Source organism: Maniola jurtina, chromosome 18, assembly GCF_905333055.1.
Source record: "Maniola jurtina chromosome 18, ilManJurt1.1, whole genome shotgun sequence".
In the NCBI taxonomy this organism is placed as follows: Eukaryota; Metazoa; Arthropoda; class Insecta; order Lepidoptera; family Nymphalidae; genus Maniola; species Maniola jurtina.
Window position 1 is genome coordinate 12,246,836 of NC_060046.1, and position 27,516 is coordinate 12,274,351.

General features: G+C 38.8%; 1 protein-coding gene across 1 annotated transcript in view; it reads right to left on the reverse strand.

Annotated features, from left to right (window-relative positions):
• LOC123874308 (ras-specific guanine nucleotide-releasing factor 1-like) overlaps window positions 1-27,516 on the reverse strand; it is a 42,635-nt gene that overhangs the window by 6,701 nt on the left and 8,418 nt on the right. The window contains exons 6-33 of the mRNA XM_045919567.1: window positions 26,004-26,151; window positions 25,397-25,519; window positions 24,536-24,633; window positions 24,297-24,354; window positions 23,653-23,824; window positions 22,592-22,785; window positions 20,820-20,945; window positions 20,257-20,359; window positions 19,254-19,442; window positions 18,784-18,885; window positions 18,259-18,510; window positions 17,801-17,983; window positions 17,225-17,287; window positions 17,069-17,136; window positions 16,129-16,201; window positions 15,396-15,673; window positions 14,683-14,855; window positions 14,049-14,151; window positions 13,020-13,090; window positions 11,933-11,953; window positions 8,507-8,656; window positions 7,791-7,989; window positions 7,101-7,198; window positions 6,586-6,719; window positions 5,799-5,947; window positions 5,179-5,258; window positions 4,664-4,781; window positions 30-98 (exon numbers count right to left, since the gene is read on the reverse strand). Coding sequence (XP_045775523.1) covers window positions 30-98; window positions 4,664-4,781; window positions 5,179-5,258; window positions 5,799-5,947; window positions 6,586-6,719; window positions 7,101-7,198; window positions 7,791-7,989; window positions 8,507-8,656; window positions 11,933-11,953; window positions 13,020-13,090; window positions 14,049-14,151; window positions 14,683-14,855; window positions 15,396-15,673; window positions 16,129-16,201; window positions 17,069-17,136; window positions 17,225-17,287; window positions 17,801-17,983; window positions 18,259-18,510; window positions 18,784-18,885; window positions 19,254-19,442; window positions 20,257-20,359; window positions 20,820-20,945; window positions 22,592-22,785; window positions 23,653-23,824; window positions 24,297-24,354; window positions 24,536-24,633; window positions 25,397-25,519; window positions 26,004-26,151 — 3,595 coding nt within the window. The remainder of the gene's footprint in view (window positions 1-29; window positions 99-4,663; window positions 4,782-5,178; window positions 5,259-5,798; window positions 5,948-6,585; window positions 6,720-7,100; window positions 7,199-7,790; window positions 7,990-8,506; window positions 8,657-11,932; window positions 11,954-13,019; window positions 13,091-14,048; window positions 14,152-14,682; window positions 14,856-15,395; window positions 15,674-16,128; window positions 16,202-17,068; window positions 17,137-17,224; window positions 17,288-17,800; window positions 17,984-18,258; window positions 18,511-18,783; window positions 18,886-19,253; window positions 19,443-20,256; window positions 20,360-20,819; window positions 20,946-22,591; window positions 22,786-23,652; window positions 23,825-24,296; window positions 24,355-24,535; window positions 24,634-25,396; window positions 25,520-26,003; window positions 26,152-27,516) is intronic.

The following is a 27,516-nucleotide window of genomic DNA, read 5'->3' on the forward strand; positions in this document are numbered from 1 at the left end:
TCTAGGTACAAATTAAAAAAAAAACTTACTTTTGGTATGTGATCGATTTTGTATGGAGTCTGTTGGAAGTTTCTAATTTCACGGATCACATGAGCTATCTGAAAACACATAATATCTAATATAACATGTTTGATACATCATAATATCTAATGTAACATGACAAAATATGAGATACCTACCTATTTTATAGGTCGGTATTGTCTCAATAGCTAAACGGTTACAGGAGCGGACTAAATTCTGAAAGATCGGCGGTTCAAACCCCACCCGCGGTTGCACTATTGTCATACCTAATCCTAGAGGATAGTAAGGCTTTACACTTATTTGGAGGGGAAAGGAGAGTATTGGTATATATAAATAAATAAATAAATAAATAAAAATATTTTATTTCAGACAGTATAAATTGTCCATAATTTTATACAAATTAAATTAAATTACGTAAATTAAAATTAAAATAAAATAAAATAATGTAAAATTAAAATAATTGAAGTAATTAAAATAATAATATTATAGTCAAAGTTTTGTATATTGTGTATTGTGCCAAAAAAATAAAATGAAATGAAACAAAATAAAATTAATAAAATAAAATAAAAACATCAGACGTGGAAAAATTTTGGTTCATTATGATGATAATACTTCAGAGTTCCTAATATTAGGTTTTGACTGTAATTCAGTCGGGATAAGAACCTCGCCCTGGCCTTACGCATTATAGCGTAGAAATCGTCAACCCTGTGCATCGCAAACATACCTGACGCGCTACACCTCCATGGCAGCCCCAGCAGAGCTCGGAATGCATTATTGTATTGCACTCGAAGTGCGTCAAAAGTTGCTTTGGAGTAAGTGTACCAGAGCTGGGAGGTGTAGAGCGCCTGGCAGTAGGCTTTGAACAGGGTGACTTTTACCTGTCGGGAACAGCGGGTGAAACGTCTAGCCAGCATATTGCTTTTTGCCGCCAGAGACCGTCTTTGTCTCTCTAGATCCTCATTGTCTTTCATCGTGTCACTTAATACATGTCCTAGATATTTAAATTTAGTAACATATCGCAGTTCGGAGCCGCATAGTTTTATTGGCAGTACATTTTCTGGGCCTTTCTTGTATTTAAATATCATCACTTCAGTTTTTGCCACATTATATAATAAACCGTGATTTTCTGCATATTTTTCACAGATGTTAATTAGGCTACGCAGGCCGCAGACCGAGGGACTGAGCAGGGCCATGTCGTCGGCGTAGCTAAGATTGTTTACGCTGACGCCTCCAATCTGGCAGCCTACCCTAGCACTGCTCAGTTCCTCGATCAGTTCGTTTACATAGAGGTTGAACAGAATTGGTGACGTCAGACCACCCTGCCTAACACCGCAGTTCAGCCGGTAGGTATCGGAAAAGTCATTTTGCCATTTTACTTGGTTAATTTGGTTTGTATACCAAAACTGTAGCAAATCCACTATCTTACTAGGTACTTTTGTAGCTCGTAGCTTATTCCACAAAATATTGTAATTAATGGTGTCGAATGCTTTGCTCAGATCCAGGAAACATCCATATACGGATGTTTCCCGGGCGAGATAATAGTTTACAGTACTTTTTAAGGCAAAAATAGCTAAGTCTGTTGATAAACCGCTACGAAAGCCAAATTGACCGCAGTGTAATTCGATATTGCAATTTAAGTGAGATATTAACAATCTCTCAAAAATTTTTGAGAATATTGTTGCAAGAGAAATAGGGCGGTAGTTTTTAGGGTCGGAGACGTCACCAGCTCTGTTTTTAACGATCGGTATTACATTTGTTTTCGTCATATTTACAGGAAGATAGCTATGATCGATACATGTATTGTATAATGTAGCCATTATTTGGAAGAGCCTAGGGCCCCCATATAGCACATGCTCCACGCTGAGGTGGTCGTGGCCCGGGGACTTGCCGCGCTGCATGTCGCGCACGCACCGCGCCAGCTCGTCGGCCGACACATGCAGCGCGCGCGAGTCTCCCGCGCTCGCGCCGCCACCGGAGAGTGACTCAGCGCTAGGGCACGCGCCGACTATCGGGCAGTCTACGCGGAATTTATTTACAAATAAGTTTGCTATATCTTTATGGTTGTGTAAACCACCCACCGACACAGGAGTACTGCATTTAGGCTGTAGTTTGTTCGTTTCCTTCCAAAATTTTCCAAAGTCATTATTTCGTCTATAGGTTGCGATTATGTCCATTTTAATTTTGTCCTGATTAGATTGGCACCATTTTAATTTTTGTTTAAAAGTTTTTCTTGAATTAGTCATTTCCTCGTAAATATCGCCATGAGAAGGACGCCCATGCCAATTCCACATCAGAAATGAATGTCTGGCCCTGGCATGGGAGTCCCTCACATGTCGATTCCAGCCCACCACTGTCTTTTTTCTGATCCTAGCTCCTCCTGTGTAGGTGTCAGTGGCAGCCCTAGACAAACATTCAATCATGCTGGCATATAATGAATCTATATACTGGTGATGACCATGCATGTTACAAGAAGTACCATAACACGGCAGGTTATCATATTTATACTTATCTAGGTATTGGCTACATAATTCGGTATATTCACACTGCTGGTCCGAGGTTCTATATCCCCACTGAATTTTATTCACATGTATTCTATTTATCAAATTACTTTTTGGCACAATTACATCAAAATCAAAGTCAACAGCTAAAGGAAAGTGATCCGACCAATAGACGTTGTTGAGTACACGCACACTCCTGAGCGCGCGCAGGGCAGCGCTCGTGACTACGACATGGTCGATCCAGCTGGTCGTGCCGTGCGCGTCGCTCAGGTACGTGTATGTACCTGATGTAACGCCTAGAGTACATACATCCGCACAAGTCCATTCTTCCTCCTCGCAATAGGCAACTAATTCGCGGCCAAATAGGCTATGTTTACGTGACACATCACCATTAAAATCACCTAGACAGATGACACTTTCTACATCGTCATGTGACGCGATCACTGCACTAATGACTCCTAGGCATTCCGTAAACACCGGTAGGTTATCCGCGGCCTCTGTGGGCATGTACACCGACACCACTATGATACTGCGACGCGCGAGCTCTAGGCGAACTGCAACCACACGTGGGTTACCACAGTCGATAGGGGTGACAGTCGGGAACATATCCTTTCTCCATAGTATCGCGACGCCGCCGTAGGGTCGACCCTTGAGTACACCAGTCGTCGTATCGACCGCAGACACACCGTACGCTCTAAACTTATCATCGATAGTATTCAGGAAGTCGAGGTCATCAGGTAGAAGCCAGTGCTCCTGGATCGCGATAACCTGATAGTCACTACATAGATCTCGAATATGCTGGCAGGAACGTTTGACCGATCGGCAATTAAATGAAATCATTTTTACACTAGTCATTTTTGCTTACGACTGTACTCTCGACGCCTATCAGTGTAGAGGGCTGATCAGCGGGAAATACGATCGAGCGATAATAGCGTTTAGGTCTAAATTGGAATAGCCTGAACTCTATACCTATTGGCCAAAGATCGGCTGACAGTAGGGTATTTTCTTCCGTCTTATTTACTGTTATCTTGAACGATGAAAAGTTAGACTTTTTGAATTGAATTAACTTTTCAACCTTTACAGGCTCGACGTTGTTTTCTAGTAGAAAATCTGTGATATTACTGTCGGTGGTTTGCGAATCGAATCTGGACGCGTAGATGTATGTCAATCGTGGTGCCACCTTAATATTACTCGATGCAACAGCTGTCCCAGTTCTTTTTACAGATCCTATCGATTGAGTAGGTTTGTTGTTCTTAGGTTTGTTTTTCCTGCGTCTTTTCTTGTTAGTAACGGTCTCGAAACCGCCTTCTGGGTCAAAAAAGCTCGAGAGGCTTTTGGAGTTCGGGCTACTAGTAATAAGGGTCACTTGCCTTTTGTCCTTTTGTTTACCTCCTTTTTGTACCTCCTGTTTGTCCTTTTTGTGTATATTAACGTGGCTTTAAAAAAAAGGTTCCTAGTACCAAGTAGGTAGGTTACTTTTTTATTTCAGATAAAAGTTAGCCCTTGACTGCAATGTCACCTGGTGGTAAGTGAGATGATGCAGTCTAAGATGAAAGCGGGCTAATCTGGAAGGGATATTGCAGTTTTTATTAAACCCACATCCCTTTTTTTTCTACACTGCATCGTACCGGAACTTTGTCGCTTGGCGGCACAGCTTTGCCGGTAGGGTGGTAACTAGCCAAGGCGGAAGCCTCCTACCAGACCAGACCAAATATTTAGAAATTATAAAACTGAAACCCCTGGTGGAAATCGAACCCGGGACCTCTCACTAATAAGACTACAGCACTTACCACTGTGCCAGGGAAGTCGTCAAAACGTTAGGTACTTACTTACCTAGTTAGTGTCTCAGAGTTTTCAATAACATGTTGTGTGAAGTCTACCAATTCGTACTCGGCTATCTGGTTGGCCTAACATATATAAGTCAATGGGCCTAAACCTGTTCTTTGTGAGGTTTAGATCTATAGAGCGCACTTAGCTTAGACTTCAGTTTCAGTTAAAACGAAACAGATTTATGCCAGTGGTATAACGCTGTCTCGTTTTAACATTGTCTTAAGTCTGGGCAAAGTCAAAGTGCGCAAAGATCACAATCTGAGAGGAGGCCCGTGCTCAGTAGTGAGCCGGCGATGGGTTGATGGCATACATACCATCCTCATCTTGGAGAAGTTGAGGAGTGCGTCGGGAGTGTAGTTGGAGGTTCCCTCCTCGATGAACGAGAGGTCCGACAGGTACATGCCCAGGTACGGGATGCAGGGGGGATCGCACCTAAAAAATTAAAAAAATATTATCATAGAACTACATTAACTCTTGTATATATACCTCATATATTCGATAACAAGTGTAAATTAATTTATTACACCCCCGACAAGTGAAGGTTACAGTAACTAGAAAAGAGCTGATAACTTTCAAACGGCTGAACCGATTTTCTTGGACTATATCTAAGAACTCTCGATCAAGCCACCTTTCAAACAAAAAAACTAAATTAAAATTGGTTCATTAGTTTAGGAGCTACGATGCCACAGACAGATATACAGATACACACGTCAAACTTATAACACCCCTTTTTTGAGTCGGGGGTTAATAAAAGAACGATAAACAGGCTAGTTCAATGCTTGTTTGTGATAAGGTCAAAAATAATTCAAGTAAGAACTTATCTACCCACCTGTGTAAAGCATCTCTTAAAATCCTGAACCGACACTCGGAAGATATCAACACTTGCAGTTTGTCCAGGGTCTGCTTACTCTGTAAAAACAAAAATATACTTACCTAAATATAAACATGAGATTCGAATTCTGGGTCAACGGGAAGTACCCTATAGGTTTTCTTAACAGACACGACAGACGGGCAGACAGACAAATAGACAGACAACAAAGTGATCCTATAAGGGTTCCGTTTTTCCTTTTGACGTACGGAACCCTAAAAACAAAAGGTTATAAGGAACCAAAAGCTTAAGTTTAGCAAAGATTGCTGGACTTTGCAATTAGGCATTGTAAGGTCTACATCTCCCGAGGATGCTTCGGTGTCGGGGCGAAACGTGCGTCGAGTGGTGTTGGGATTTGTGTGGTGCTGCGTGGTGGTGGTGCGTGTGGCTTGCTTGGTGGCTGGCTTTTCCTGCATGTTTATCAGTGGGAGGGCGAGCGGTGCAGGTCGCATGCTGCATGTTGCACCATACAGAGGTTTGGCGGATTATAGCAAATTAAGCTTTTGGTTCCTTGCAAAGTTGCATGTCATGGACTTCCGCAAAATAACGCCTGCTTCTATACAACAAAAGGTTTGACCTACAGTTTTGGACACTTTCTCCCAAGTCTTCTTGAGGCGGAATACGGAGGTGTTGGCGAGCGCGGCGCAGACTTGCAGCACGCCGTTGAAGTTGTGCAGGCAGCGCGCGATGTCGGCCACCGCTGCCCACTTCTCTATGGCTGCTACGCGACCTGCAATACACAGAATATGTCTCTTTTTTCTCTCCTTCTTTCTCTCTCTTTTTTTAACTCTCTTTCCTTCTTCTATCTCTCACTTGTTTTGTTTTGTTTTTGTTTATTAAGCACACAATACAGATAATGACAATAATAATACAATATTACAATAAAGCCATGAAAAAAAAGACTAGCCACTCTCCAAAAAAAAGTGTGTACATATGCAGTCAATAACATAATGGACGTGTCGCTTAGAACAGAAAGAAATCGAAAATAAAGTAATCGTATCGTAACATTTAAACTTAAGTAAATAACTTAACCTAAAAACTAAGACATTAGTAGAACTATTGAGATATTATATATTTTATTATGTACTTTGTCGTATTCTGTCTCTCTTTTTCTGTATCTGTGTCGTAATCATCAGTGATAAGTTTCGAGGCTTCTTCCATTAATCACATTTTAATGCGAATGGTTATAGATGCACTGACTAAAGGAAAGAGATAGATAAATCCCTCGCGATGATGGATGGCTGGATGATGTCGTCATATTCATTAATTAAAATGAATTAAACACAATCGAGCGTTACTATTTCGATAAAAACACTTCTCTTCAATTAATAGTTAATAAATACGTATTAATTATAGTAATTAATTTACCCAAAAGCGTATATTTTTTGAGTATCTCCGATATGACAAGGTTTGAGATGTGGTTGAAGTGAGCCGTCATCATCAGGATGTGTGGTGCGCGCTCCGCTTTGTCACCCTTCGTCCAGGCTTGGCCCAGGAACTCTCTGTTCAAGCACAATAATTATACGAAAGTGAAGCAAAAATGTGGGATTGGAAATTATGGACCCCTACAAATATGGATAAAATCTAGCAATGACAACCATTCTTGATCTAAAATTTTACTAAATGCTATTCTGTATTATGAAAATTGTTAGAACAGACCAACCACAACAGGACAATGTTTTTGGAAATTTATACAAATTATTTGATTGATTTGTATATCAAAACCAGAATGATTATAACAAATTATTTTATTTCCAAGTCACAAAAAAACGTGTAAGTCTACACCTCAATGATGCATACATTTTTCATCATACTATGACCGTGCCGTATTGACATTGCCTGATCAGTATACTTAAATAATTATTAAGTAGTTCATAACTCACTCGCTGTGAATAGAGCTGAATATCTGATAATCCAAATAAGTCATTTGCTCGGCGATCTCAAGAGCTGATAATGTTTCGGTGCTTTCTTTAGTGGGTACCTAAAATATCACAAAACAAAGCTTTTTATTCATCCAATTATAAAATTGAAGCTATATATGAGGTTGTAATGTTCGGGCCCCAAGGTGCTCAAATACACCAAGCAAACCGCATTAGATGGACAGAAAATATCATGTGTGTTGCTGGGAGTGGCTAAACGCAAGCAACACAAGACTTCATAACAGTATTGATTCAAACCCATGGCATGGATGACTTTTTAGGCTGCAACTCAATGCCTAAGGCCACATAGGACCCCCAGCCCCGGTTGACAAAATGGACAGTATTGTGAATTTAAAGAAAAATGCTGTTTTTGGTTGTCTTTTCTCGCTATTACGCTCTTCCCTGCTACAATATTATACTCCTATAATAAACTCCCTGTCATTTATTTTCGGGGTATTTTTTCACAAACGCACTCATTCACTTCTTCAACTTTTCGGCGTGTCGTGTACCTACTGTCATCATTATCGAAAAGGTTTTTGACAAAGGCTTCAAAGAAACGCCTACATTTACCAAGTAGTCATAACTTGAGGCTGCCATCCTTTTGCTAAGAAGCGGCTTACCCTTAAAAGTAGTTTTACAGTTATCTGGACTCACTCTTGGTGGCATAAACAAGGCTTTCAAATCCACGGCCCTGTCCGGTGGTCGCTCCAACAGTCGTAGCAGCTGTGACGCCGACTTATTCTCAGCTGGAAGCAAGCCTGGGCTGCTCTCGATCTCTTTGAGGAAGTCCATGGTGAGGCCACGGAGACGCTCGTCCGACCAGAAATCTGATGAGTGCTTGGAGATCCAGTGCCTGAATTGGGTAAAATTGTTAGGAAAACTTGACAAACGTTCTAACAGTCCTCTCACTCGAGTTCATAGAAGTTTTTACGAATTCCTTTCCGCGACCAGCTGTTTGCAAGAACTGTGATATTGATATTGGAATGGATAATTGATAATGGAGTTTTGAACAAATTATTTAATCCCTCATATCTCCCACGAGCTACGAGGATCATCCTTTCTTTGGTATATCTTATACACATAGGTCCTAACTTCAGCTTACCGGGATTTTACGGACATTATCCAGCACCTTGTATAGAGAATGGATTTTGTCATGATTCACTAACTCAGTGTTTAATACTGAAATAATGGCCACCGAGCCGAACCTATTTGATATTTATAATCTATTGAAGGTTATCTATGAAAATTTATTTTAATGTTATTCAGTAAAGCAGCAATGTAGAACTAATCAATGTCAAATGAGCTCAGTGGCAACCATTTAGTGTTGAACACTGAGTTGGCACAGCCTACTGATGGGTACTAAAAATTACCTTAGAACATTCAAAACTCTCATAGTAGCAGCAGTTGATATGACCGAGTCTCGCCGTGCATGCGGTGGTGAGGTTGGTGGTGGAGACCTTGGATTAGACGATGCTGAAGTGGCAACAGCGAAGGCAACCGCAGCCGTGGATGTACTGCTCCTACATAAAAACAACTCGATATTGAGGATGCGACTTGCAAGATGTAAGGTTTTTAAAAGGACCTTTATTAGCATGGTCCTTTTATTAGGACTAAAGGAAAAAATAGACGGCAAACTTGGCGCTACAATTTGTAGCAGGTTTCAAAGACCATTGTCATGAGCCACACACCATCCGACATTTTGAATATTTTAGTGTATCTCTTAACTCATTACACCAAATGAACGCAATATATTATTTTCCCAGTATAATCTTACAGTCATCTTATACCTAACTTTGATAACAGTTATGCTTCACTTTGTTGAACACGTTTCGCGCCGTCTATCTTTTTCTTTGTTCTGTGTTCTTTTAGTTTTTGTTATTAATTTGTTGCTTTATTTTTGATTGCCTAATTTTTGCTTTATTTATCTATTAATTATTTGAAAACAAACATACATTTTAAATATTACATTACGATGAACATTCCGGTGCATCAAAACCTGATTAGGGTTATCCGTGCACCGGCATTTCTTTTGTTCGCTCGTTATACAGGGTGTGACTAGAACGCCAGCAAAAACTTAGCGATATTATTATATGTTATATGTTATACTACCTTAACACAATTCAATGCTATGTTATATTATGTTGTGTATGTTATGTTATTAGCATTGGGTAAACCATTTGCCTTGCCCACTAAACAAACATCTTTGCGTTATAGGTGTTACCGACAGTCCTCTGTGCAGGGCCTGCATGGAGGTCGATGAAACACCGACGCAAGTGCTCCTGGAGTGTACGAGCGTGGCAGAACATCGAGAACGCCATCTGGGATCCCCAACCTCACTTCATGAAGCCCTCGGCAACCTGAGTGGTCCACTTGGCTTCTGGAGCGAGCTTGGATGGCTGGAGTGAAGACTTCGGCGGGGAGGGCAACGCACGCACAACAGACGGAAACGTTTAAGTGCGGAAACCAGCTCAGATAGAAAAATAAGAAGACCATTTGCCTTATCTTGTAGTTTAGGTTTACTATTTTTCAAACCCTCATTGTATAGCGTGCAAAACTCAGATCAATGCCCCACCTACAATGTGATATTGACTCCGAGTGGCCTACTTACGTAACGTTCGTTGACCTCTAGCGTCAGTCAGGTGTTTTATTTGCTAATATGTGGCGAACTTTTAAAAAATACAGGATCTTTCATTTATTTTTTCGCGTTTTTTTTTTGTGGTAGGTATCTTATCAGTAATAATTAATACTATCACCTGTTTTCGTTTTTGCTAAGCCTTCTGGTTTCACCCAGTATACATACACTACATTTAATTTAATAATAATATAAGTACAAGTTAATGTGAAAATTGGAAACATGACAAGAATAATAATAGGCAAGCATGCATAGAAATGGGGGTAAGTACCTAAAGAAGAAAGTGAGATAGAAAGAAATTTAAATCGCAGAAGAATTAATGATCAAGTGATTCTGATGGTTGTTATTTAATGAGTTGTTATAATAATTTGAGTAGTGATAAATAATTACGCTATTAATTTTAATATTGCGACTTTCTTTCTGTTGTACTTTCAAGGGTAGGTATTCAAAAAAGGGTAGGTAAATTAAGGGTAGGTAAATTAAGGGTAGGTAAATTGTAATACTTAAAGTTTTCTAACACCTAGTGAATAGCTACTTATAAAATATACTGCAGATGTCCGTACATTATATTTATAAAGTAACTGATATGATGCCCGTGACCTCGTCCGAGTGGATTTGGGGTTTTTAAAAATCCAGTGGGAACTCTTTGATTTTTCAGAATAAAAATATCCCTGATACAGCCACACTTTCGCATATTTTATTATCTTAGTAAGTAAGTATATGGATTTTTTAATATAACACTGGGACAATTGCATAATAGGTACGGTCTACTCTACGAAAGTTGAAAAAAACTCTAACAATGATTAATATTGTGCCTAGTAATATTAAAGCGGTACATAATAAAAATATCTAATTAGCAATACCTATGATTTTTAACCCCCGACCCAAAAAGAGGGGTGTTATAAGTTTGACGTGTGTGTCTGTGTATCTGTCTGCAGCATCGTAGCTCCTAAACTAATGAACCGATTTTAATTTAGTTTTTTTTTTGTTTGAAAGGTGGCTTGATCGAGAGTGTTCTTAGCTATAATCCAAGAAAATCGGTTTGAAAGTTATCAGCTCTTTTCTAGTTACTGTAACCTTCACTTGTCGGGGGTGTTATAATTTTTTTATTTAAGTACACTTGTTAAACAGGTAAATTACTCGTGGTCCGAAAGAGTAAAGAACAAAATTTTGTAAAATAAAAACAATCCAATTAGCTAAGATGCGTACCTAATTAATAATTAATTTGTAAAAAAAGCTAAGTAGGCCAGATTGAATTTATAAGCCCCTTCGGCCAAAACTTCGGCCTATTTTAACCGAAGCCGAAGGTTTGGCCGAAAGTTTTTTAGTTTTTATTTTATTTCTTACTGAAGCTGGCTGAATTGGAGAACTCACTATTTGGGGGTTTTAATTTATCTTTTGGGAGGTTCTTGGATTCTTATCTAGCGGAGAACACTGGCAGCTTAACTGGCAGGTTTTCAGGAAATGCTATGTACGTATAACATTAATATTTCTAGAATAATACTGACTTTCTACCAGGGATACCTTTATCTACGCGGGATACGTAGCGAAAAATGTGTGAAAAATCTACAAATTATTATATCACTTCAATTTCTAAGAGCCAGCGCGTGTCAGACCTTCGTTATTTTATAAAAGCTGAAAGTTTCTCTGCGTATTGTCCTCAGCACAGGGAGGAACGATCAGCGAGTGTGAAGTTTGGATCATGTTGGCTTTGGAAGATAACAGGTAATAAAGATGGAAAAAGTCTTACGTCAAAGTATAAAAAGTCTAATTTTTTATATTTTCTTCGGTATTTTAAATATAATAAAAAACAAGATATTAAAATCAAGTCATGCATTGCTAGGTACTTGGTATTGTGGCAACCCCCTGCCAGACACCTTTAAGCTTTCACAATTTATTCAACTTTAAGAGCGTCTAGACTCTAGTAGATTCTTATAATTAGTAGGTTTCTCACACATTATGTCGCTTTACGTCCTTGTACTCTCCCCGTGAAAAGGCAACCTAAAAGTTAAAACACTAACAGTCGTACATTAGGTATTCACGGGGTACAAAAGTGGTAAAAAGAGAAAAATTGCAGAATACTCTAGAAGCAAAAATGTTTTTCAAGATCCTCTACTCAGTTCTACAGAGTTTCCTCTAGTTTTTACCTCGGACGTGGACTCACCACAACAGGTCATTTCCAAAGCTGTTAAATTTTCAAAAATTATGAATAACATTGATGGCGGCCATTTACAATGATGGGATCAAGGTTGAACCTCATCTAGTTTCACAGGGATCCATTAGACGATGGGTTCTGCGTCAGTCATTTGCTTTGGGCAGTTGTCTGACCTCCAACATTAGCGAGTAACGAGTTGAGCTAAAAACTAGAAACGAGTTGACGACGGGCTAGTAATCGCCCGTCATACATTAAAGTAATCCCTGCACAAACTGAACCCATTATTAAGTAAACCTAGGTCTACATTGGCAAGCGCCAAAGCCAAACTAAATATTTTAGTTATTATTCTAATTTAACGTGCCTCTGCTACTAACGCACTGTTCTCTGATATTACGAGTATTATCATAGAACAGTTTGGACTTTTATATTCTAAGACTTGGTAAATTAGGGGCAAACATTAAATTTAAAATTTTGACGTAAAGTGTATAGTAAAATTCTACATCAATGTTTTACACATACTGCCCTACATACATCAGACATCTCATTAGGCTCGGTATCTTAAGCGGAAAGAGGCGGAGATGTGTTCAGCCAACCAATCAGATAATTGAGAGATGACATGATAATTTCTTTACGTCATATAATTGGTCTGTTAAACACATTTCCGACCATCTCCGCTTTGGTGGATACTGGGCCTTTGACGGTAGGCTACCCATCACTCGTCAGTCACGCCAGTGCCTGTGGCAATACTAACAGCTTCACTCACCATCTAATGGACCAAAAGATTAAACCAAGATCAAATTGAAACTAGAACAGTAAAAACAGAATGATTCAATAATGATCCAAGTATGTAAAAGTTTAAAAATAATGTTTGAGAAATGGATCATCGTGCAAAAGCTGACAATCTTAAAATTGATAAAGATATTCGAGATCACAGATTGAAAGTATTTGTAAGTTCATGCGACAACACCGATAAGTTTAATGATCCCGTTTTGTGCTATAGCAGTTAACGTAATGATAACGTCATTGAGTTGAGAAATGGTAGTTAAATGTATGTAATTATTTCAATCATGAATCATAATAAAATAGATCATAGTACCTGCGATGGGATTGACGGAACGAAGTTATCACGACCCCAGCTCTTGGTTGGTTAGTCTCACGACGATAGTTCTACAAGAATTAATATAGCGTGTGCATATGAAGATTTTGTAGCCAAAATGAGCGTTATAGCTTTTAATACTTCTAATTGATCCAATAACTAGCCAAAATAAGTGTTTAAATGTAGCTAATTTAGTCATACACAATCTTTAAACTAAACTAATCTGACAGGGTCACAATCTTTAACAGGGCTCTCTCCGTCACCCACTCTATACAATCGTAGTCCCAATTTCATTTGAATATTAAGCAACCAAAGTCCATGAAATTTTGCAGACATATTCTAGAAACTGATATCTGTGCCTATGGTGTTTTACATTTTTCTAAAAATATGTAGTTTTCAAATTACAGGGGTTTCAAGATTTGTATGTGAATTTTTAACTTTGAAACCGAATATTTTAACGGAAATCTGGAAAACCACAGGCATTGATATTAGTTCCCGGAACGTTTCTACAAAATTCCATTGAGTATGATTGGTTAGTATTCCAATGAGAGACGAACGACGGTTGTATGGAGCGAGTGACGGAGAGACCCCTCTTAAACTAAACGAATCTAACTTTTTCACCCAGAAGCATCATTTACTTTTTATATATTTTCTCTTTGGAATTAAATAACTATAACTATAAAATTGTAACTAGTGAGAAATTGCGCGCCATTTCACGGCACATTGTATTTGGACTTTTGTAAGAACAATTTTGCTATTAATAAATAATTCTAAAAAACGTTTTTAGACCTAATAGAATGAACCACAGTGTCCATTACTTAAAATAGCTCTTCACCCAATTTATTATTGTACTGAAAAACAAGATACGGTTATAATACCCATCAGACCGTTTAAATCAATTCTCACGAAGCTTTTACGTTCTAGCGTTGGATCTAATATGTCCCCACATATGCTTTTGGAATTGACTTTATCTCTTGAGTTTAGAAATTTAATAATTAAAGGAAAAGCTATTGATGTTAATGATGTTACCTGCATTTGTGAAACTTGTGACGTCACTGAAGTCCGGGGCTCGGAGCCACCCCAGTAGCGGCGACGCTCGCTGTTGATTGATGCGTTGGTGTAACGCCTTTCACTATAAATGTTTAAAAAATACATAGTTAAAAATATATTCAATAGATAAGTGTAGTACCAGCAGCTGCAAGTGGAAGAGACGAAGCAATTCCATCAAAATATATAAAAGACGAGTAGGTTCATAACATCAGAGAATGATATTAATGTTCTTATCCATTTGAATAGACAAACCTGATAATTTGCTTATAAATAAACTTAGAAGTTATCAAAGAAATCAAAGACGTAAATTTTGAAATCCTCAATAAACACGAATTGTCAGTTTCATTTCTTTTCAATTCCTCAATCCAAACGCCGCAAGGTACCACAGTTTTACGATAGTAGATGGTAAACTGTGATGGTACTGAGAATGTGTTGATTGTGAATTGATATTGCAGGAACCAAGTTATAGAAGATTGTCATTAAATTTTGCGTTCCAACTCCTCAAATCTATTTAAGATTACCGTCCACATAAATTGTGAAGACACCTCGGATCTAATGATTTTTGAATTAACACAATGAGTAAAATGAAATTGTTTAACTTTAAAGCAGATACCTCACAGAACGTCTAGGGAGAGATCTAGCAGCAGTATCAGAAGCACGCCGAGGTTCAGTTCCCTCTTTAGCGGAGGCTGCTTCCCTCGCACCCTCGGAGCATCTTCGGGCCTCAGCCGCGGCGCCCGCTGAGGGTTGTAGGCGACGAGGACTCTCAGACATTGTGCGGACACGCTGGATATATGAAATTAATGTGATCAAAATCAAACTTCATAGCAGAAAAGTTGTGATAATCACATAGCTGCAATCTCAATTGCTGTGATTGGCTGAACTTATTATATCGAGTGACTTTAGACAATAGTGAAAGCGGTGAGATTATCAACAAAACAGAGGTGATAGCGATCGTAACACAGCTAGACTACGACTGAAAGCCATCATAGTATCATGTGAATACAGAAGTAAGCAAAGGTAAATTAAATTATCCAGAAAAAGCTTTTAAAAAATATGTAGTTCTTGTGTTACGACAACAATTATAGACGCAAGATTTTAAATAAGACATTATAAATAAACTTAATGTTGAAAATAACTATGTTAAAATCTTATAGAAGGTAAGTATAAAAATGTTACAAGAAGAAAATAAGAAAGTAAAAGCTATAAAATTACTAAAACCAAACCTAACTAAACTCGCATGCAAGGTTAAATTTAAGAAATCAAGCAATGGAATGATAAGTTTGGTTTGAGAGGATATCTAAAATGTTCACTAACATTACATACCTCCGAAAACCGTTGTGAAATTTTAAATTTATCGTCGATTTTATACTTATTCTTTTCTTGCTCTTCCTCCTTGTACTTGATATCTTCGTCGCTTTGATCCACCATTTCAATGCTTTCGTCCTTCATGATGGTGGCGGCCGCCCTATTGTTGTCCTTGGTTGGAGATCCTGCATCTTTCGGGGTTGGTGGCTTTGATGTACTGTCGACTGGACTTGTTTTTTTTGGAGAGCCGACTAGGGTCACTGAACTCACTGCACTAGGTGACGATGGTTGAGTACCTGGTAATTTTGTTATTGGTACAATAAATTTATTTGAGTGATGTGTGACCTAGTTGTGAGTTGTGACAATGCATACCAATTGATTGCGATTGTTAAGCAACATTGACCTAAGTCTGTAACTGGACGGATGACAGACTTTCGAGATCTGGATTTGGTTTTCACGCCTTGGAGAGTTTATTTTCACTAACATGACGATAATAACTGTAAAAACACAAGAGCCTCTTTCTTTTAATCGAATTGTATATGGAAGGAGCTGGGAGCCCACCGCATTATTATACAAAGAAAACTCTTACTATTATAAATAAAAGAAAAGGTCAAAACTCACGACCCTCAGAAATGAAGTATACGAAGCAGAGAGAAGTTTATTTAATAAATGATTCAGGTTCAAACCATTTTTTCCCATTATGTCATATAATATAATGTATATATGCAAGTGTTATTAAATAATTTATTACCTTTCAATGTCTCGTTGCTTGATGATGTCGCCATTATTGTTGGTATTTGTAGATGACTGTTATCCTCTTCAGCCTAAAAATTAAGAAGTATAATATCACTATTCATTTCACTTTCGTCATCATCATCGCGTATCCCCTTTGAAATCAAGTTTGGTGGTCATCATACGAAAAGCTCCACTATCTCTAGCCACCTCTACACCTGCTTGGATAACTAAACCCTGTCCAGTGTCTTAGGTATATCGTCCAACCAATTGCGTTTTTGGTGATCTGGAGCCATTTTACCTTCAATTCTTCTTTCCAATACTAATCGTGGGAATAAGAATTCTACTTTGTTTTTATCATTTGAAACAATATTATTTAATACTAGCTGTGCCCGCGACTTCGTTCGCGTGGAATAGTGACCGCGCTTTATATAGCCACGGACGCTCAGGCGCGAGGCGTGTAGTACGTACTCTGTACGTTAAAAATGTTCGCCGTGATTCTTTAAATTGACATAACTTTTTTATTTATGAACCGATTGACATGAAATAAACACTAAATGCTAAGTGAAGCTTACTACAATATATTAGTGAAACCCGTATCTAAATCGAATAAGCCGTTTCTGAGATTAGCGTGCACAAACACACAGACAAACAGACAAACAGACAAAAAAAAATTAATTACAATTTCGGGTTCGGCATCGATATAATAACAACCCCTGCTACTTTTTTTTTATATATTTCCATTGTACAGACACCACTTTTCCACAATTTTATTATATGTGTAGATGTGCATCTAATTTGTAAACCTAACTGTGTATTATAACTATTTAGTTTCGGCCTACGCTGACTATGATAACTAAGACTATATGTCTAACTAATTACATTACTTTTTTTATGTTCTTGAATTTGGCTTTTATCTCAGTTGTTACGAGAATCCCAAAAATAATATCGTTTCTTACCTTGCTAACCGCCGAAGTACGACGTGAAGGTGCCATCAAATAGGGAGATAGCTTATCTTCTTCTTCGCCTAAAAGCGATTTTATTATCTTTATTTTGTCTTTTTATTAATGAAGGTTAATGTTTTTTTAGAAAACATTATTGCTATGAATACTTACTCTTCCTGGAATTCTTCCAAAATCGAGACTGCCAGTCGCGTTCGCTTAGTTCTGAACCATAACCTGAAACAAAACCTAAAATTCCAATGTCATGGTATCTCTATTATGGGTTATGAAAATCAAATTCAGACAACGATCTATATTACTTTGGCTTTTTTTACTGTTCGGAATTCGGATTTAACCTCACACCGCATACTATTTATATTTTAAAAACATTTCGGTGTGATACTGTTAGTAAAAAAGTCAAAAGCTTCGGACTGGTGTTTTCTTCTATCAGTCAAGCCTAATCTATTTTGAAAAGTATATAAAATTCTAAATAGGTATGCCTGGGTATACCAAATCTATAATTTATTTAATTTTTTATAGTGGAAATCCGAAATGCCGGTACGTCGTGATTGACTTATCTAGACAATTCTCTTCCCCACGAATGCCCAGACCGCTTACTTCAAAACCAAAACTTTACACCATGGATTTCCATAGATGCCTGAAGACTTGCTAGGTAGAAGTTAACATTTCTAAGCCGATAAAATAATAAGAAAAAAATACCTTTTTATTAATTTATTAGAAATCTCCTACCAGAAACAGTGCTAGCGGCGCTGGTCTTCCTCGTAGCATCAGCTGGCGGTGCCAACTCCATGTCCTGCTGCGACTGCTCGTAGTACACCTGCTTCAGAGCCTCCAGTACTGTGACGCCGTCAGTGAACACGCGGTACGTCAGCAGAAACGTATTCAGGAAATCCACTGATAGAAAGCGAAGATCTGGTGGAGAGAATAAAAGTTATTGAAGCAATCTTTAAATTATGGATTGAATACTGACAGACCAAGAAGATCAAATATAATGGTATTATATTTTATCTTTTCTGGGGTATTATAATATGTAAGGGAGTCTGAAAACCTGATTGATGTTGTTATGAAGTTAGTTATAATGAAGAACAATGAAATTATAATGAAGAAGGATATCGTATGTGGTGGTGAGGGTCTAAAAACAGTTGAAGAGTAAATAGACGCAGTTTGACGATGAATAGGAAACTTACCTGTCAATCTCTGCAAAAGCCTTTGTGGGGTAGCTGACCGAATTTGCGGAACTTTGCAAGAGTTCAAGGTCCTACTGAAGCGTATATCCACATCATCAGTGAAGAGGGCTCTGTCTGAGCGGCAAGCTGGCAAACTAGCTGATGCAGCACCGCAGGAGCCACAGGCGCGAAGGAGTTCTGTTAAGGCAGCACTTTCCATGCACTGTGCTAGCTCGCTCGTCCATGCTGCCTTTTCTTCGAGCGTTGCAGCCACTTGATTAAGGCAAATCGTGAAATTTTATTAGGTAGTACGCATAATATGTTTACGTTGGCTACATAAAATAAGCTAGTGGTATCTTGGTGAGTATCGCAATAGTAATTATTAACAACTGAATTTTTGGGTAGCAAAAAATCCAATGCATGATTTTTTTAAGGGGGTCTGTAGTAAAAACGGTTTTCTGATTGATTCCACAAAAGGGAAGTTAAGTACTATTATTTTGGTATTAAGCTTTTCTACTATAGATAAATATTTTTATGAGTAGGTACCTAAATGTGCACAGATTTGTTCGCCTTTGACTTCAACGAGTATCTTGAAATCTTTTCCTTGATAGATATCACCTCCAGGCGAAGAACAAACTGATGTGGTATCTGCAAAAGTTACCGTCAAATCATTGACTAAATAAATCGCGGGGTCCGCCAAGGAAGTATTACTTTTCCAGCCCTATTCAATAACTATGTGAATGACTTTATGAAAAAAATCTGATCTAGTTTGCTAAAAACCATTGAAGCTGTGTGTACTAACTGAATTAACTAGGATTACGAGTATGTGTAAAATAACTACGACCTATAATGTACTTCTTTATGCTGCATTAGACTTAAAACAGAAGAAGTTGCAATGTTTAGACAAGCTGTCAAGTGCTTACGAGTGCTTATTGAACCAATTACTTTAAACTTTGGTTTTGGAATCAATAAAACAAAGTAATCTAGAATTAGACAATACTTAATATTCTTCCTACCATCGTCATCATGATTAGACGGATCTTCAATGAGCAGGGCGTCATGTAAGGGCAGTCTTCCATGCGGTGGTAGATGCAAGCGTCCTCCGGTTGCCCGAGTGGTCAGCAGCAGGTGGTTGCTGAATATGAACGCCTGGCGAGCTTGCAATGATGCACGACGCCCTTTACCAACTACTTGAGATAGTGTGCCTGAGAAGAAATTACTATCCTTAATGACACTGAAAAAAATTGGTTGTCTGTAAAGTCGGTTTACTGACGATAGTTGAACGTGACAACAAAAGCCGATTGTGCTTCTTTGTCGCTCGTTCCGCGATCTCGCTTGCACTTCAAGCCTTACATGGAACGCCTCAGAGCGAGGTAACGCCGCATGAGACATGTTTTTTCGTACGTGCAGCCGGCTCCATCGAATTATAAGACATTGTCACGTCAAAAAGAGCTAAGTGATTCTCTCCATCTCCCTTATTTTAAATGCAAATGGGTTCCTCAGTTAATTGCATTTTATTTCTATTATTAATCATACCTAACAAGTGTAAATTAAAAATTTATACCGACGACAAGTGAAGGTTACAGTAACTAGAAAAGAGCTGATAACTTTCAAACGACTGAACCAATTTTCTTGGATTATAGCTAAGAACACTTTCGATCAAGCCACTTTTCAAACAAAAAAAAACTAAATTAAAATCGGTTCACTAGTTTAGGAGCTACGATGCCACAGACAGATACACACGTCAAACTTATAACACCCCTCTTTTTGGGTCGGGGGTTAAAAAGAGCAAACTTTGTAGTTTAGATTTTTTTTATTGAAAATACCTTGACTTAATAACACTGACGGTAGGTACTACATGGTTCACGCAAGTGTCAACAAAAAAGTTTCAACATAATCGATGAATGATATGAGAATCTGGTCATTATTGCTTTATTGATTAAAGTATGGTTAAAATTCTTTCGGAAAATCAGATCAGTATTAGATGTTGACAGAAAAACTTATAAATACTAATTTTACCTTGCCTTATGAAGACTTGGTTGACATCAAGCAGGATGTCGCATCCTTCGATGATCATTCGCTCCACTGCCAAGTTCTTCCTCAGATTTTCTGTCTCGCTCACCTAGAAAAAACTATTATTTCTCAAATTGTTTTGTTTTGATGATAATTTTGATACCTAGTTTTAAACCGTGATTTTGAAGTTTATTTTTAAATTAGCCTCAATAGCTCAACGGTTATAGGAGCGGACTGAGATCCGAAAGGTCGGCGGTTCAAACCCCACCCGTTGCACTATAGTGCACTTATATAACGCAGTTAATCAGCTAGTTGCTGTATAATTTGTGCCCAAATCAGAGAATTATATCTTCTGAGGATGCTTTTATTCAGCTATTATTCAGCTTTTATATAGCATGTTTTGGAGCTAAAGTTTCCAACGTGGACAGTGATTCAGTTGATATGCAGCACTTTTGTGTTACTTGGGTATTGTCGTACCTACTCCTAGCACAAGCTTTACGCTTAGTTGGAGGGGTGAGGGGAATGTTAGTCATGATTAAATTCAAAAATTCCGTTAACTCATCCATCACCTCATCATGCATCTGTCGAGAGAGTTCTTCGAGTTGTGCTCTTGCGTGCTGCAGGCTGCGGCGCTCGACGTGGTCGTGTGGTGTGTGGGCTAACAACTCATGCAGAGTGATGATGTAGCGAGGTATCTAACAGACAGTTAATACAATTACAAGTGTAAATTAAAAATTTATAACACCCCCGACAAGTGAAGGTTACAGTAACTAGAAAAGACCGAAAAGACCTGATAACTTTCAAACGGCTGAACCGATTTTCTTGGACTATTCCGCGCCTACGATCCAAAGTATCTGAGGTTTCCAAAACATCATTTTCAAATAAATAATTATGTATGCAGGCAACGTCCATCTTGACAGCTTGACATTTGTCAATTGACATAATATTATGAACCTAACGGTTATCTAACCTTCTTTTCTACAAGAAAACTAGAAAAGAGCTGATAACTCTTAAACGGCTGAACCAATTTTTTTGGATTATAGCTAAGAACACTCTCGATCAAGCCACCTTTCAAACAAAAAAAGTAAATTAAAATCGGTTCATTCGTTTAGGCGCTACGATGCCACAGACAGATACACATATACACAGAAACACAGATACACACGTCAAACTTATAACACCCCTCTTTTTGGGTCGGGGGTTAAAAACACAGGCAGGTACGTGTGAGAGAGTATAAACTCAACGTGTTATTTCTTTTTAGTTTTACGCTACAAAATGGACCAATAATAATAATTATTAGAGTTTTTGGATCAATGATTAATTGTCAGCGTTATTGTGAACCAAGAAGTTGACTGTGGCCAAGAAAAATAATAATGATAACAGATACAATTTTATATTAACTTACTAAGTTATTTTCGGAAGGAAAAAGTATAATTCATCATTGTTTCAATTTGATTTTGATTTTAATTTACAGAAATCTGTACAATAATTGCTAGTTTAACTTTCCTTGTAATTTCACTATTCTTGATCTATGAAACAATAAAAAAATATACCTTACTAGCTTCTTCCCACGACTATGTCCGCGTGGACTACCTACACAAATTTTGAAAACTATTTTAGGGGTATAATTTTCAAAAAGCCTTAGCGATTCATGTCTACGTCACAATAACTATATCAGCTCAATCTGTCGAGTACTTTGAGCTGTGCGTTGATAGATCAGTCAGTCAGTCAGCCAGCTTTTCTAATAATATAAATATTATAAAGGCGAAAGTTTGTGTGTATGTGTGTATGTGGGTGTGTGTATTACTTATTACTAATATTATAAAGGCGAAAGTGTGTGTATATGTGTATGTGTGTGTGTGTGTATATTTGTTACTCCTTCACGCAAAAACTGCAGGAAGGATTTGGCTGAAATTTGGAATGGAGATAGATAATATCCGATAGGTCGATGAAACGCCGACGCACGTGCTCCTGGAGTGCATGGTCGTGGCAGAACAACGAGAACGCCATTTGGGTTCCCCAACCTCACTCCATGAAGTCCTCGGGAACCTGGGCGGTCTACTTGGCTTCTGGAGCGAGCTTGGATGGCTGGAGTGAAGACTTCGGCGGGGAGGGGCAACACACGCACAACAGACGGAAACGTTTAAGTGCGGATACCAGCCCAGAGAGAAGAAGAAGATAATATCCTGGATGAGCACATAGGCTACTTTTTATCTCGGAAAATCAAAGAGTTCCCACGGGATTTCGAAAAACCTAAATCCACGCGGTCGAAGTCGCGAGCATCGGCTAGTTTTATATATTTAGAAGAAGAATATGGAAGATGGGTGGAAATAAGTCCTACCTGATGCATAGGATAAGTGAGGAAGGTCTCCAGCGAGCGGCCCTGGCAAGCGGACTTGCTCTCCAGGCGCGCCAGCAGCTGCGTGAAGGGCTGGCTCTGCTTGCACTCGGTGAGCACCTGCAGCGAGTAGTGGTGGTTGCGCACGTACTCCTGGTAGATCGTCAGCATCGGCAGCAACATGTCGAATAGGTCTCCTGTATGAACCAGCTATTAAGTATGGGTTTTCACTATCAAATGTTTCCTCGATAACAGTTTAGGAGATGGAATTTCCTAGATTAGCTTAATTCCTATTGTTGGATAGAAACCCTGAAAATTTTGACTGGTACAGCTGTATAACCAAGCGATATTCAGATCCAATAAATCCTGAAAGGCCTTAATCCTTCTCACTTTGAGAAGAGACTCGTGACCAGTATTGGTCGGGTGATGGGTTGATCATGATGATTGCTATCTCAGTTTACAGTTTGACTATTAGTAGAATTGCCAGATGCCCCATATTTTACGGGTAAGGTACCCCATATTCCAGGGTATGATAATACAGAAATCCGTAATTGCGAAAATAAAATACGGGGTATATAAAGCTTCCGTATTTTTTACGAATTCAACCTAAATGAAGAGCTTTTAAAAACTGTTTCTTCAAACAATAAGTGTATTAAAAAATATCTATCCAAAACACCGTCTCCCGTAAAAAAATCTAAACCTCGTCTTTTTGATGCTGCTAACCCGTGAATCAAGCAGTGGCAGGTGGCAACCCTAGCAGTTAGGCACTTGAAAGACCTGATGAGGGACTTCGTCTGTGGTGGCGTTTGCTGGCGCGCGTGCTGTGCTTGTTTGGAGTGTTTTTTTTTGTTAAGAGTGGCTGGTTTTTGTGTTAGTTGGTGTTTTTTGGTGGTAGAACTGACTGGGAAGCGCTCTAAAAGGGCGCCGCGCGTATGTCGGCGGGCGCCGGCACAGACGGAGTTCATACTTGTAAATTCAATAACTTGAAAATATCACAAACTTGACATGGGCTAATCAGAGTAAAGCCAGATTTAAAGAAAAAAAAAAAGACCTGATGAGTTTACCTAAGACAAGTGTAGGCCAGGACTCCATCCGCGAGGTTAGCCCCTTGAAGAATATCTGATGCAGGAACAGCACCGTCTCGCTGTTCAGGAAGATGGAGTTGACGTCCTCGTGCGTGCACGGCGGCTTCTTCGAGCTGGCTGCCATTTTGAATGGCCGGAGGAAACATGTCACCTACAGAGTAAGGGTTTTAGGGTACCTCAAAAGGAAAAACAGAACCCTTATAGGATCACTTTGTTGTTTGTCAAAAAAACCTAGAGGGTACTTCCCGTTGATCTAGAATTGTGTAAGGCAGGTAGGTAGCTCTTATAGCACAAGTAAAGGAATAAATCCGAAAGCCGAGGAAGTACGGAACCCTCGGTGCGCGAGCCTGACTCGCACTTAGCCGGTTTTTTTGCCGTTTTTTAAAGTTCCTTGTTATTAATTTCATGACAATAGAAACAAGTGATTGATTTTACAATTTGCATGACGTAAAAGCACACCCCAGAGATTAAAGGCGTTTTATTTAACTCTAACAATGATGCATCTTCAGAGAATTGTCGGAAATAAAATCGCTGCTTTTTTCTAAAGTCTTGCTTTTCAATCTATAATAATCATTATCCTTATTATAAAATAATCTATCAGTAGGTAGTTTCTAGAAACTTACCAAAATTTCCATTTGCTCTAAATATTCCTCTTCAGCTTCCACCATCTTGAAAACAAGGCTGAAAAGACATTTCCATGTTTTAAAAGGTACAAAGCTACGAGTAAGAAGGTAATGTCTAGTGGAAGATTTGGCCGAAGTCGTCCTGTCAAGCGATAGACTGCATCAAGTGAGATTGCAGTCAAGGACTATACTGTATCTGAATTTTAAAAAAAAGAAAAAAATGCTGAGGTCTATGTTACCTATTTCTCTTTCTCATGCTCTCAGCGTGTGGGCTCTTGATATACTGCTCCACGATCTGCTTCCAGCGGCGTCGGCACAACCAGCCTCGGAAGAAGCTCTGTATTGAAACATAACTGTGTGAATTTATAAAGCTTGGCAGGGCATACATGTCATCGGAGCTGTGGCCGTTGAAACCAAAAAGTTCTAGACTTAGGACCGTAGAGGCGACCTCCTGGCGCAGTGGTAAGCGCTGTGGTCTTATTAGTGGGAGACCCTGGGTTCCCGGCAGGGTCTGGAATTATATGATTTTTAAATTTCAGGTCTGGTGTGGTGGGAGGCGTCGACCGTAGCTAGTTATCACCCAACTGGCAAAGCTGTGACGCTAAGCGATTAAGTGTTATGGTACGATGCCGTATAGAAACCAAAGGAGTATGAAAAACTGCCATACCCCTTCCAGGTTAGCCCGCATCCATCATAGACCGCATCATCACTTACCACCAGGTGATATTGCAGTCAAGGGCTAACTTTTTTTTTAAGAAGGTGACGCTCACTAGGGAGATCCTATTCAACAGTGGACGCATAGCCTGATATGAATTACTTACTATGAAAATGTTGATGGATTTTATGAAGATTTATAAAAACTGTATAAATACTTACTCCATCACTTAATATCTAGATAGATAAATTTAAATTATTTAACCTTTGCTATCCAACTACACCGTCTATTTTACGAATATTTATCTACAAAATTGGATTTATTTTACGCCTGTTCATCTTTACCATGCTCGCTATTCGCTAATGCATGCTCAACTAACTCGCTAAACTCTACTAACTTTATAGCAATGATGTCAAGAATTACAAAGCAGGAAATATATGGGTACCTGTACTTTCTTTATCTTGCGCAGCTCTGCAGGATCGATATCATCGGAGTCGGTTGGGGACAGACTAGTGCTTGACGCTGTGCGAGTGGCTGACGGCTCATGTTCCTTCTTGTAAGCGCACAGCTGCGACAGAAATGTACCAGATTGTTTGTTTGTTTGTTTGTTTGAAAAATGTCTTTATTATCAAATATTAAATATATACACAGTTTATGTCCCGGTAACACACACAGGATAAACACAAAATAATAAATCTAACACAGTTTTGCAGGCTATACACGCCCCTTTCAAACTTACCAATATCATAGTTAACACTCCATTCACATCATAAATACATCACAATAGGTTAGTTTACAGTTTAGTTTAGTTACCAGATTGGATAGAAGCAAACGCAGAGTTTATAAAACCCCAATCAGTAACTACCAGACCAGCCCATTGATTCTCGAACTCAGTGTGTAGCCTGAAAGATAGCTGCCGAGCTCACTTGACATTGATTATTAATCCATTGAAGGTGTTCTACGAAAAAATATTTTATTTTCACTCAGTGAAGCAGCAATGTAGAAACAACCAAGCAGCAGCAGCTTGTTGAAGCAGGTTAGAAGCCACTTACTTCTGTCCTCAGCTTCTTGACCTCGTTGGCGAGCTCGTCACACTGCTGCGCGTACTGCCAGCGCGAAGTGCGCTCGCTCTCCACCACTTGCAGCAGATGCAGCTGCTTCTGTTCCAGCTCCTCCTTCTGTAGCAGCAGCTTGTTGAAACTGATGGAAAATCAATACTAATTAGTATCAGAAAAGAAAGAATAGGAGCCTGGCTGTTCAGCGCTTCAGAATGTCTGAATGAATGTTGGTCTCTCTCACCGTGTAATTAGTTTAAACTAGCTTTAGTGTCAAGTCACCCAGTGTGCTATGGAGCGATGTCGGGTGTCCCTCTGACACCCGACATAGCCAGGGACAAAATCCGTCATGAGGAAATCGGCAGGAGAACGGAAGCAACCAGCATAGCCCCACCAATTAGCAAGCTGAAGGGATGGGGCAGGCCATGTGTGTTACCGAACCCGCATTACAATTAGTTTTGAATTAAGTACCTATAAGTAAAATAGGCTTACTTATCAATTAAAAAAAAAAACATTTTATCAATTTAAAGTAGGTAGGTAACTAACAAAAACATTTTCTTTAATTAATTATTATTCTTCAACAAAACTTGGGTTAGTCGCTGCAGTAGGTAATACATGCATTCCTAGAAACACGTGATGAGGTAAAAGCTTTAAATGCCTAGGTTTATAAAAAGTGAAAATAATTTTCCACGTTTGCCATAAATAATAATTAATGCAGGCTTAGGTTAATTCGAAAAGTTATATGTCCCGAATTGAAGCCTGCATGTCCAGATTTGTAACACAAGATCATGGTAACCCTACATCGATTCCTGTGATCGGTATACCTGGATGCTGTACGCAGATAAACGCTTATATACCTACGTCATCGCAGCCCGTTGCCATGGCGACAGGGTCGAGGACGCATTGACATTTCACCCGGGAATTCTCGCATTTCCAGATACCTATCTATCTGTAGCTACTTGTCTTCAAATATAAAACAGGTTTAAGATTTCACAGATTTCATTCTTCAAATATTTTTAGCTGACTTAAGTTGGTTTCACTCAGGTGGCATTTCTGAAAACCTTTTCTTTTTTTATAAAATAGCTAGGTAGCAAAAGCAGCCGGGTCACCTGATGTTAAGTGATTACCGCCGCCTATGAACATTTGCAGCACTAGAGGAACGGGTCAATGCCTTCGGCCTTTCAGGAAGGGGTTCTTCCACCCCTTAAATAACCTCATATTAAAATGTAATAGAAACACGTTGAAGGAAGTTGGTTCCACAGATTGCAATATTATGTTCGTGAAAAAAACTTTTCCTAGTACCTATTTGGTCCAGAGTACAGACTACAAAGATAAGTGTAGGGGAACCACACAAAGGGACTGTTTATCTACTAAAACTAGCTCGAACAAACCAAAAGTGCGAGTCAGACTCGCGCACAGAGGGTTCCGTACTCAGGTATTTTTTCCAACATTTTGCACGATAAATCAAAAACTATTATACATAAAAATAAATAAAAATCTGTTTTAGGAT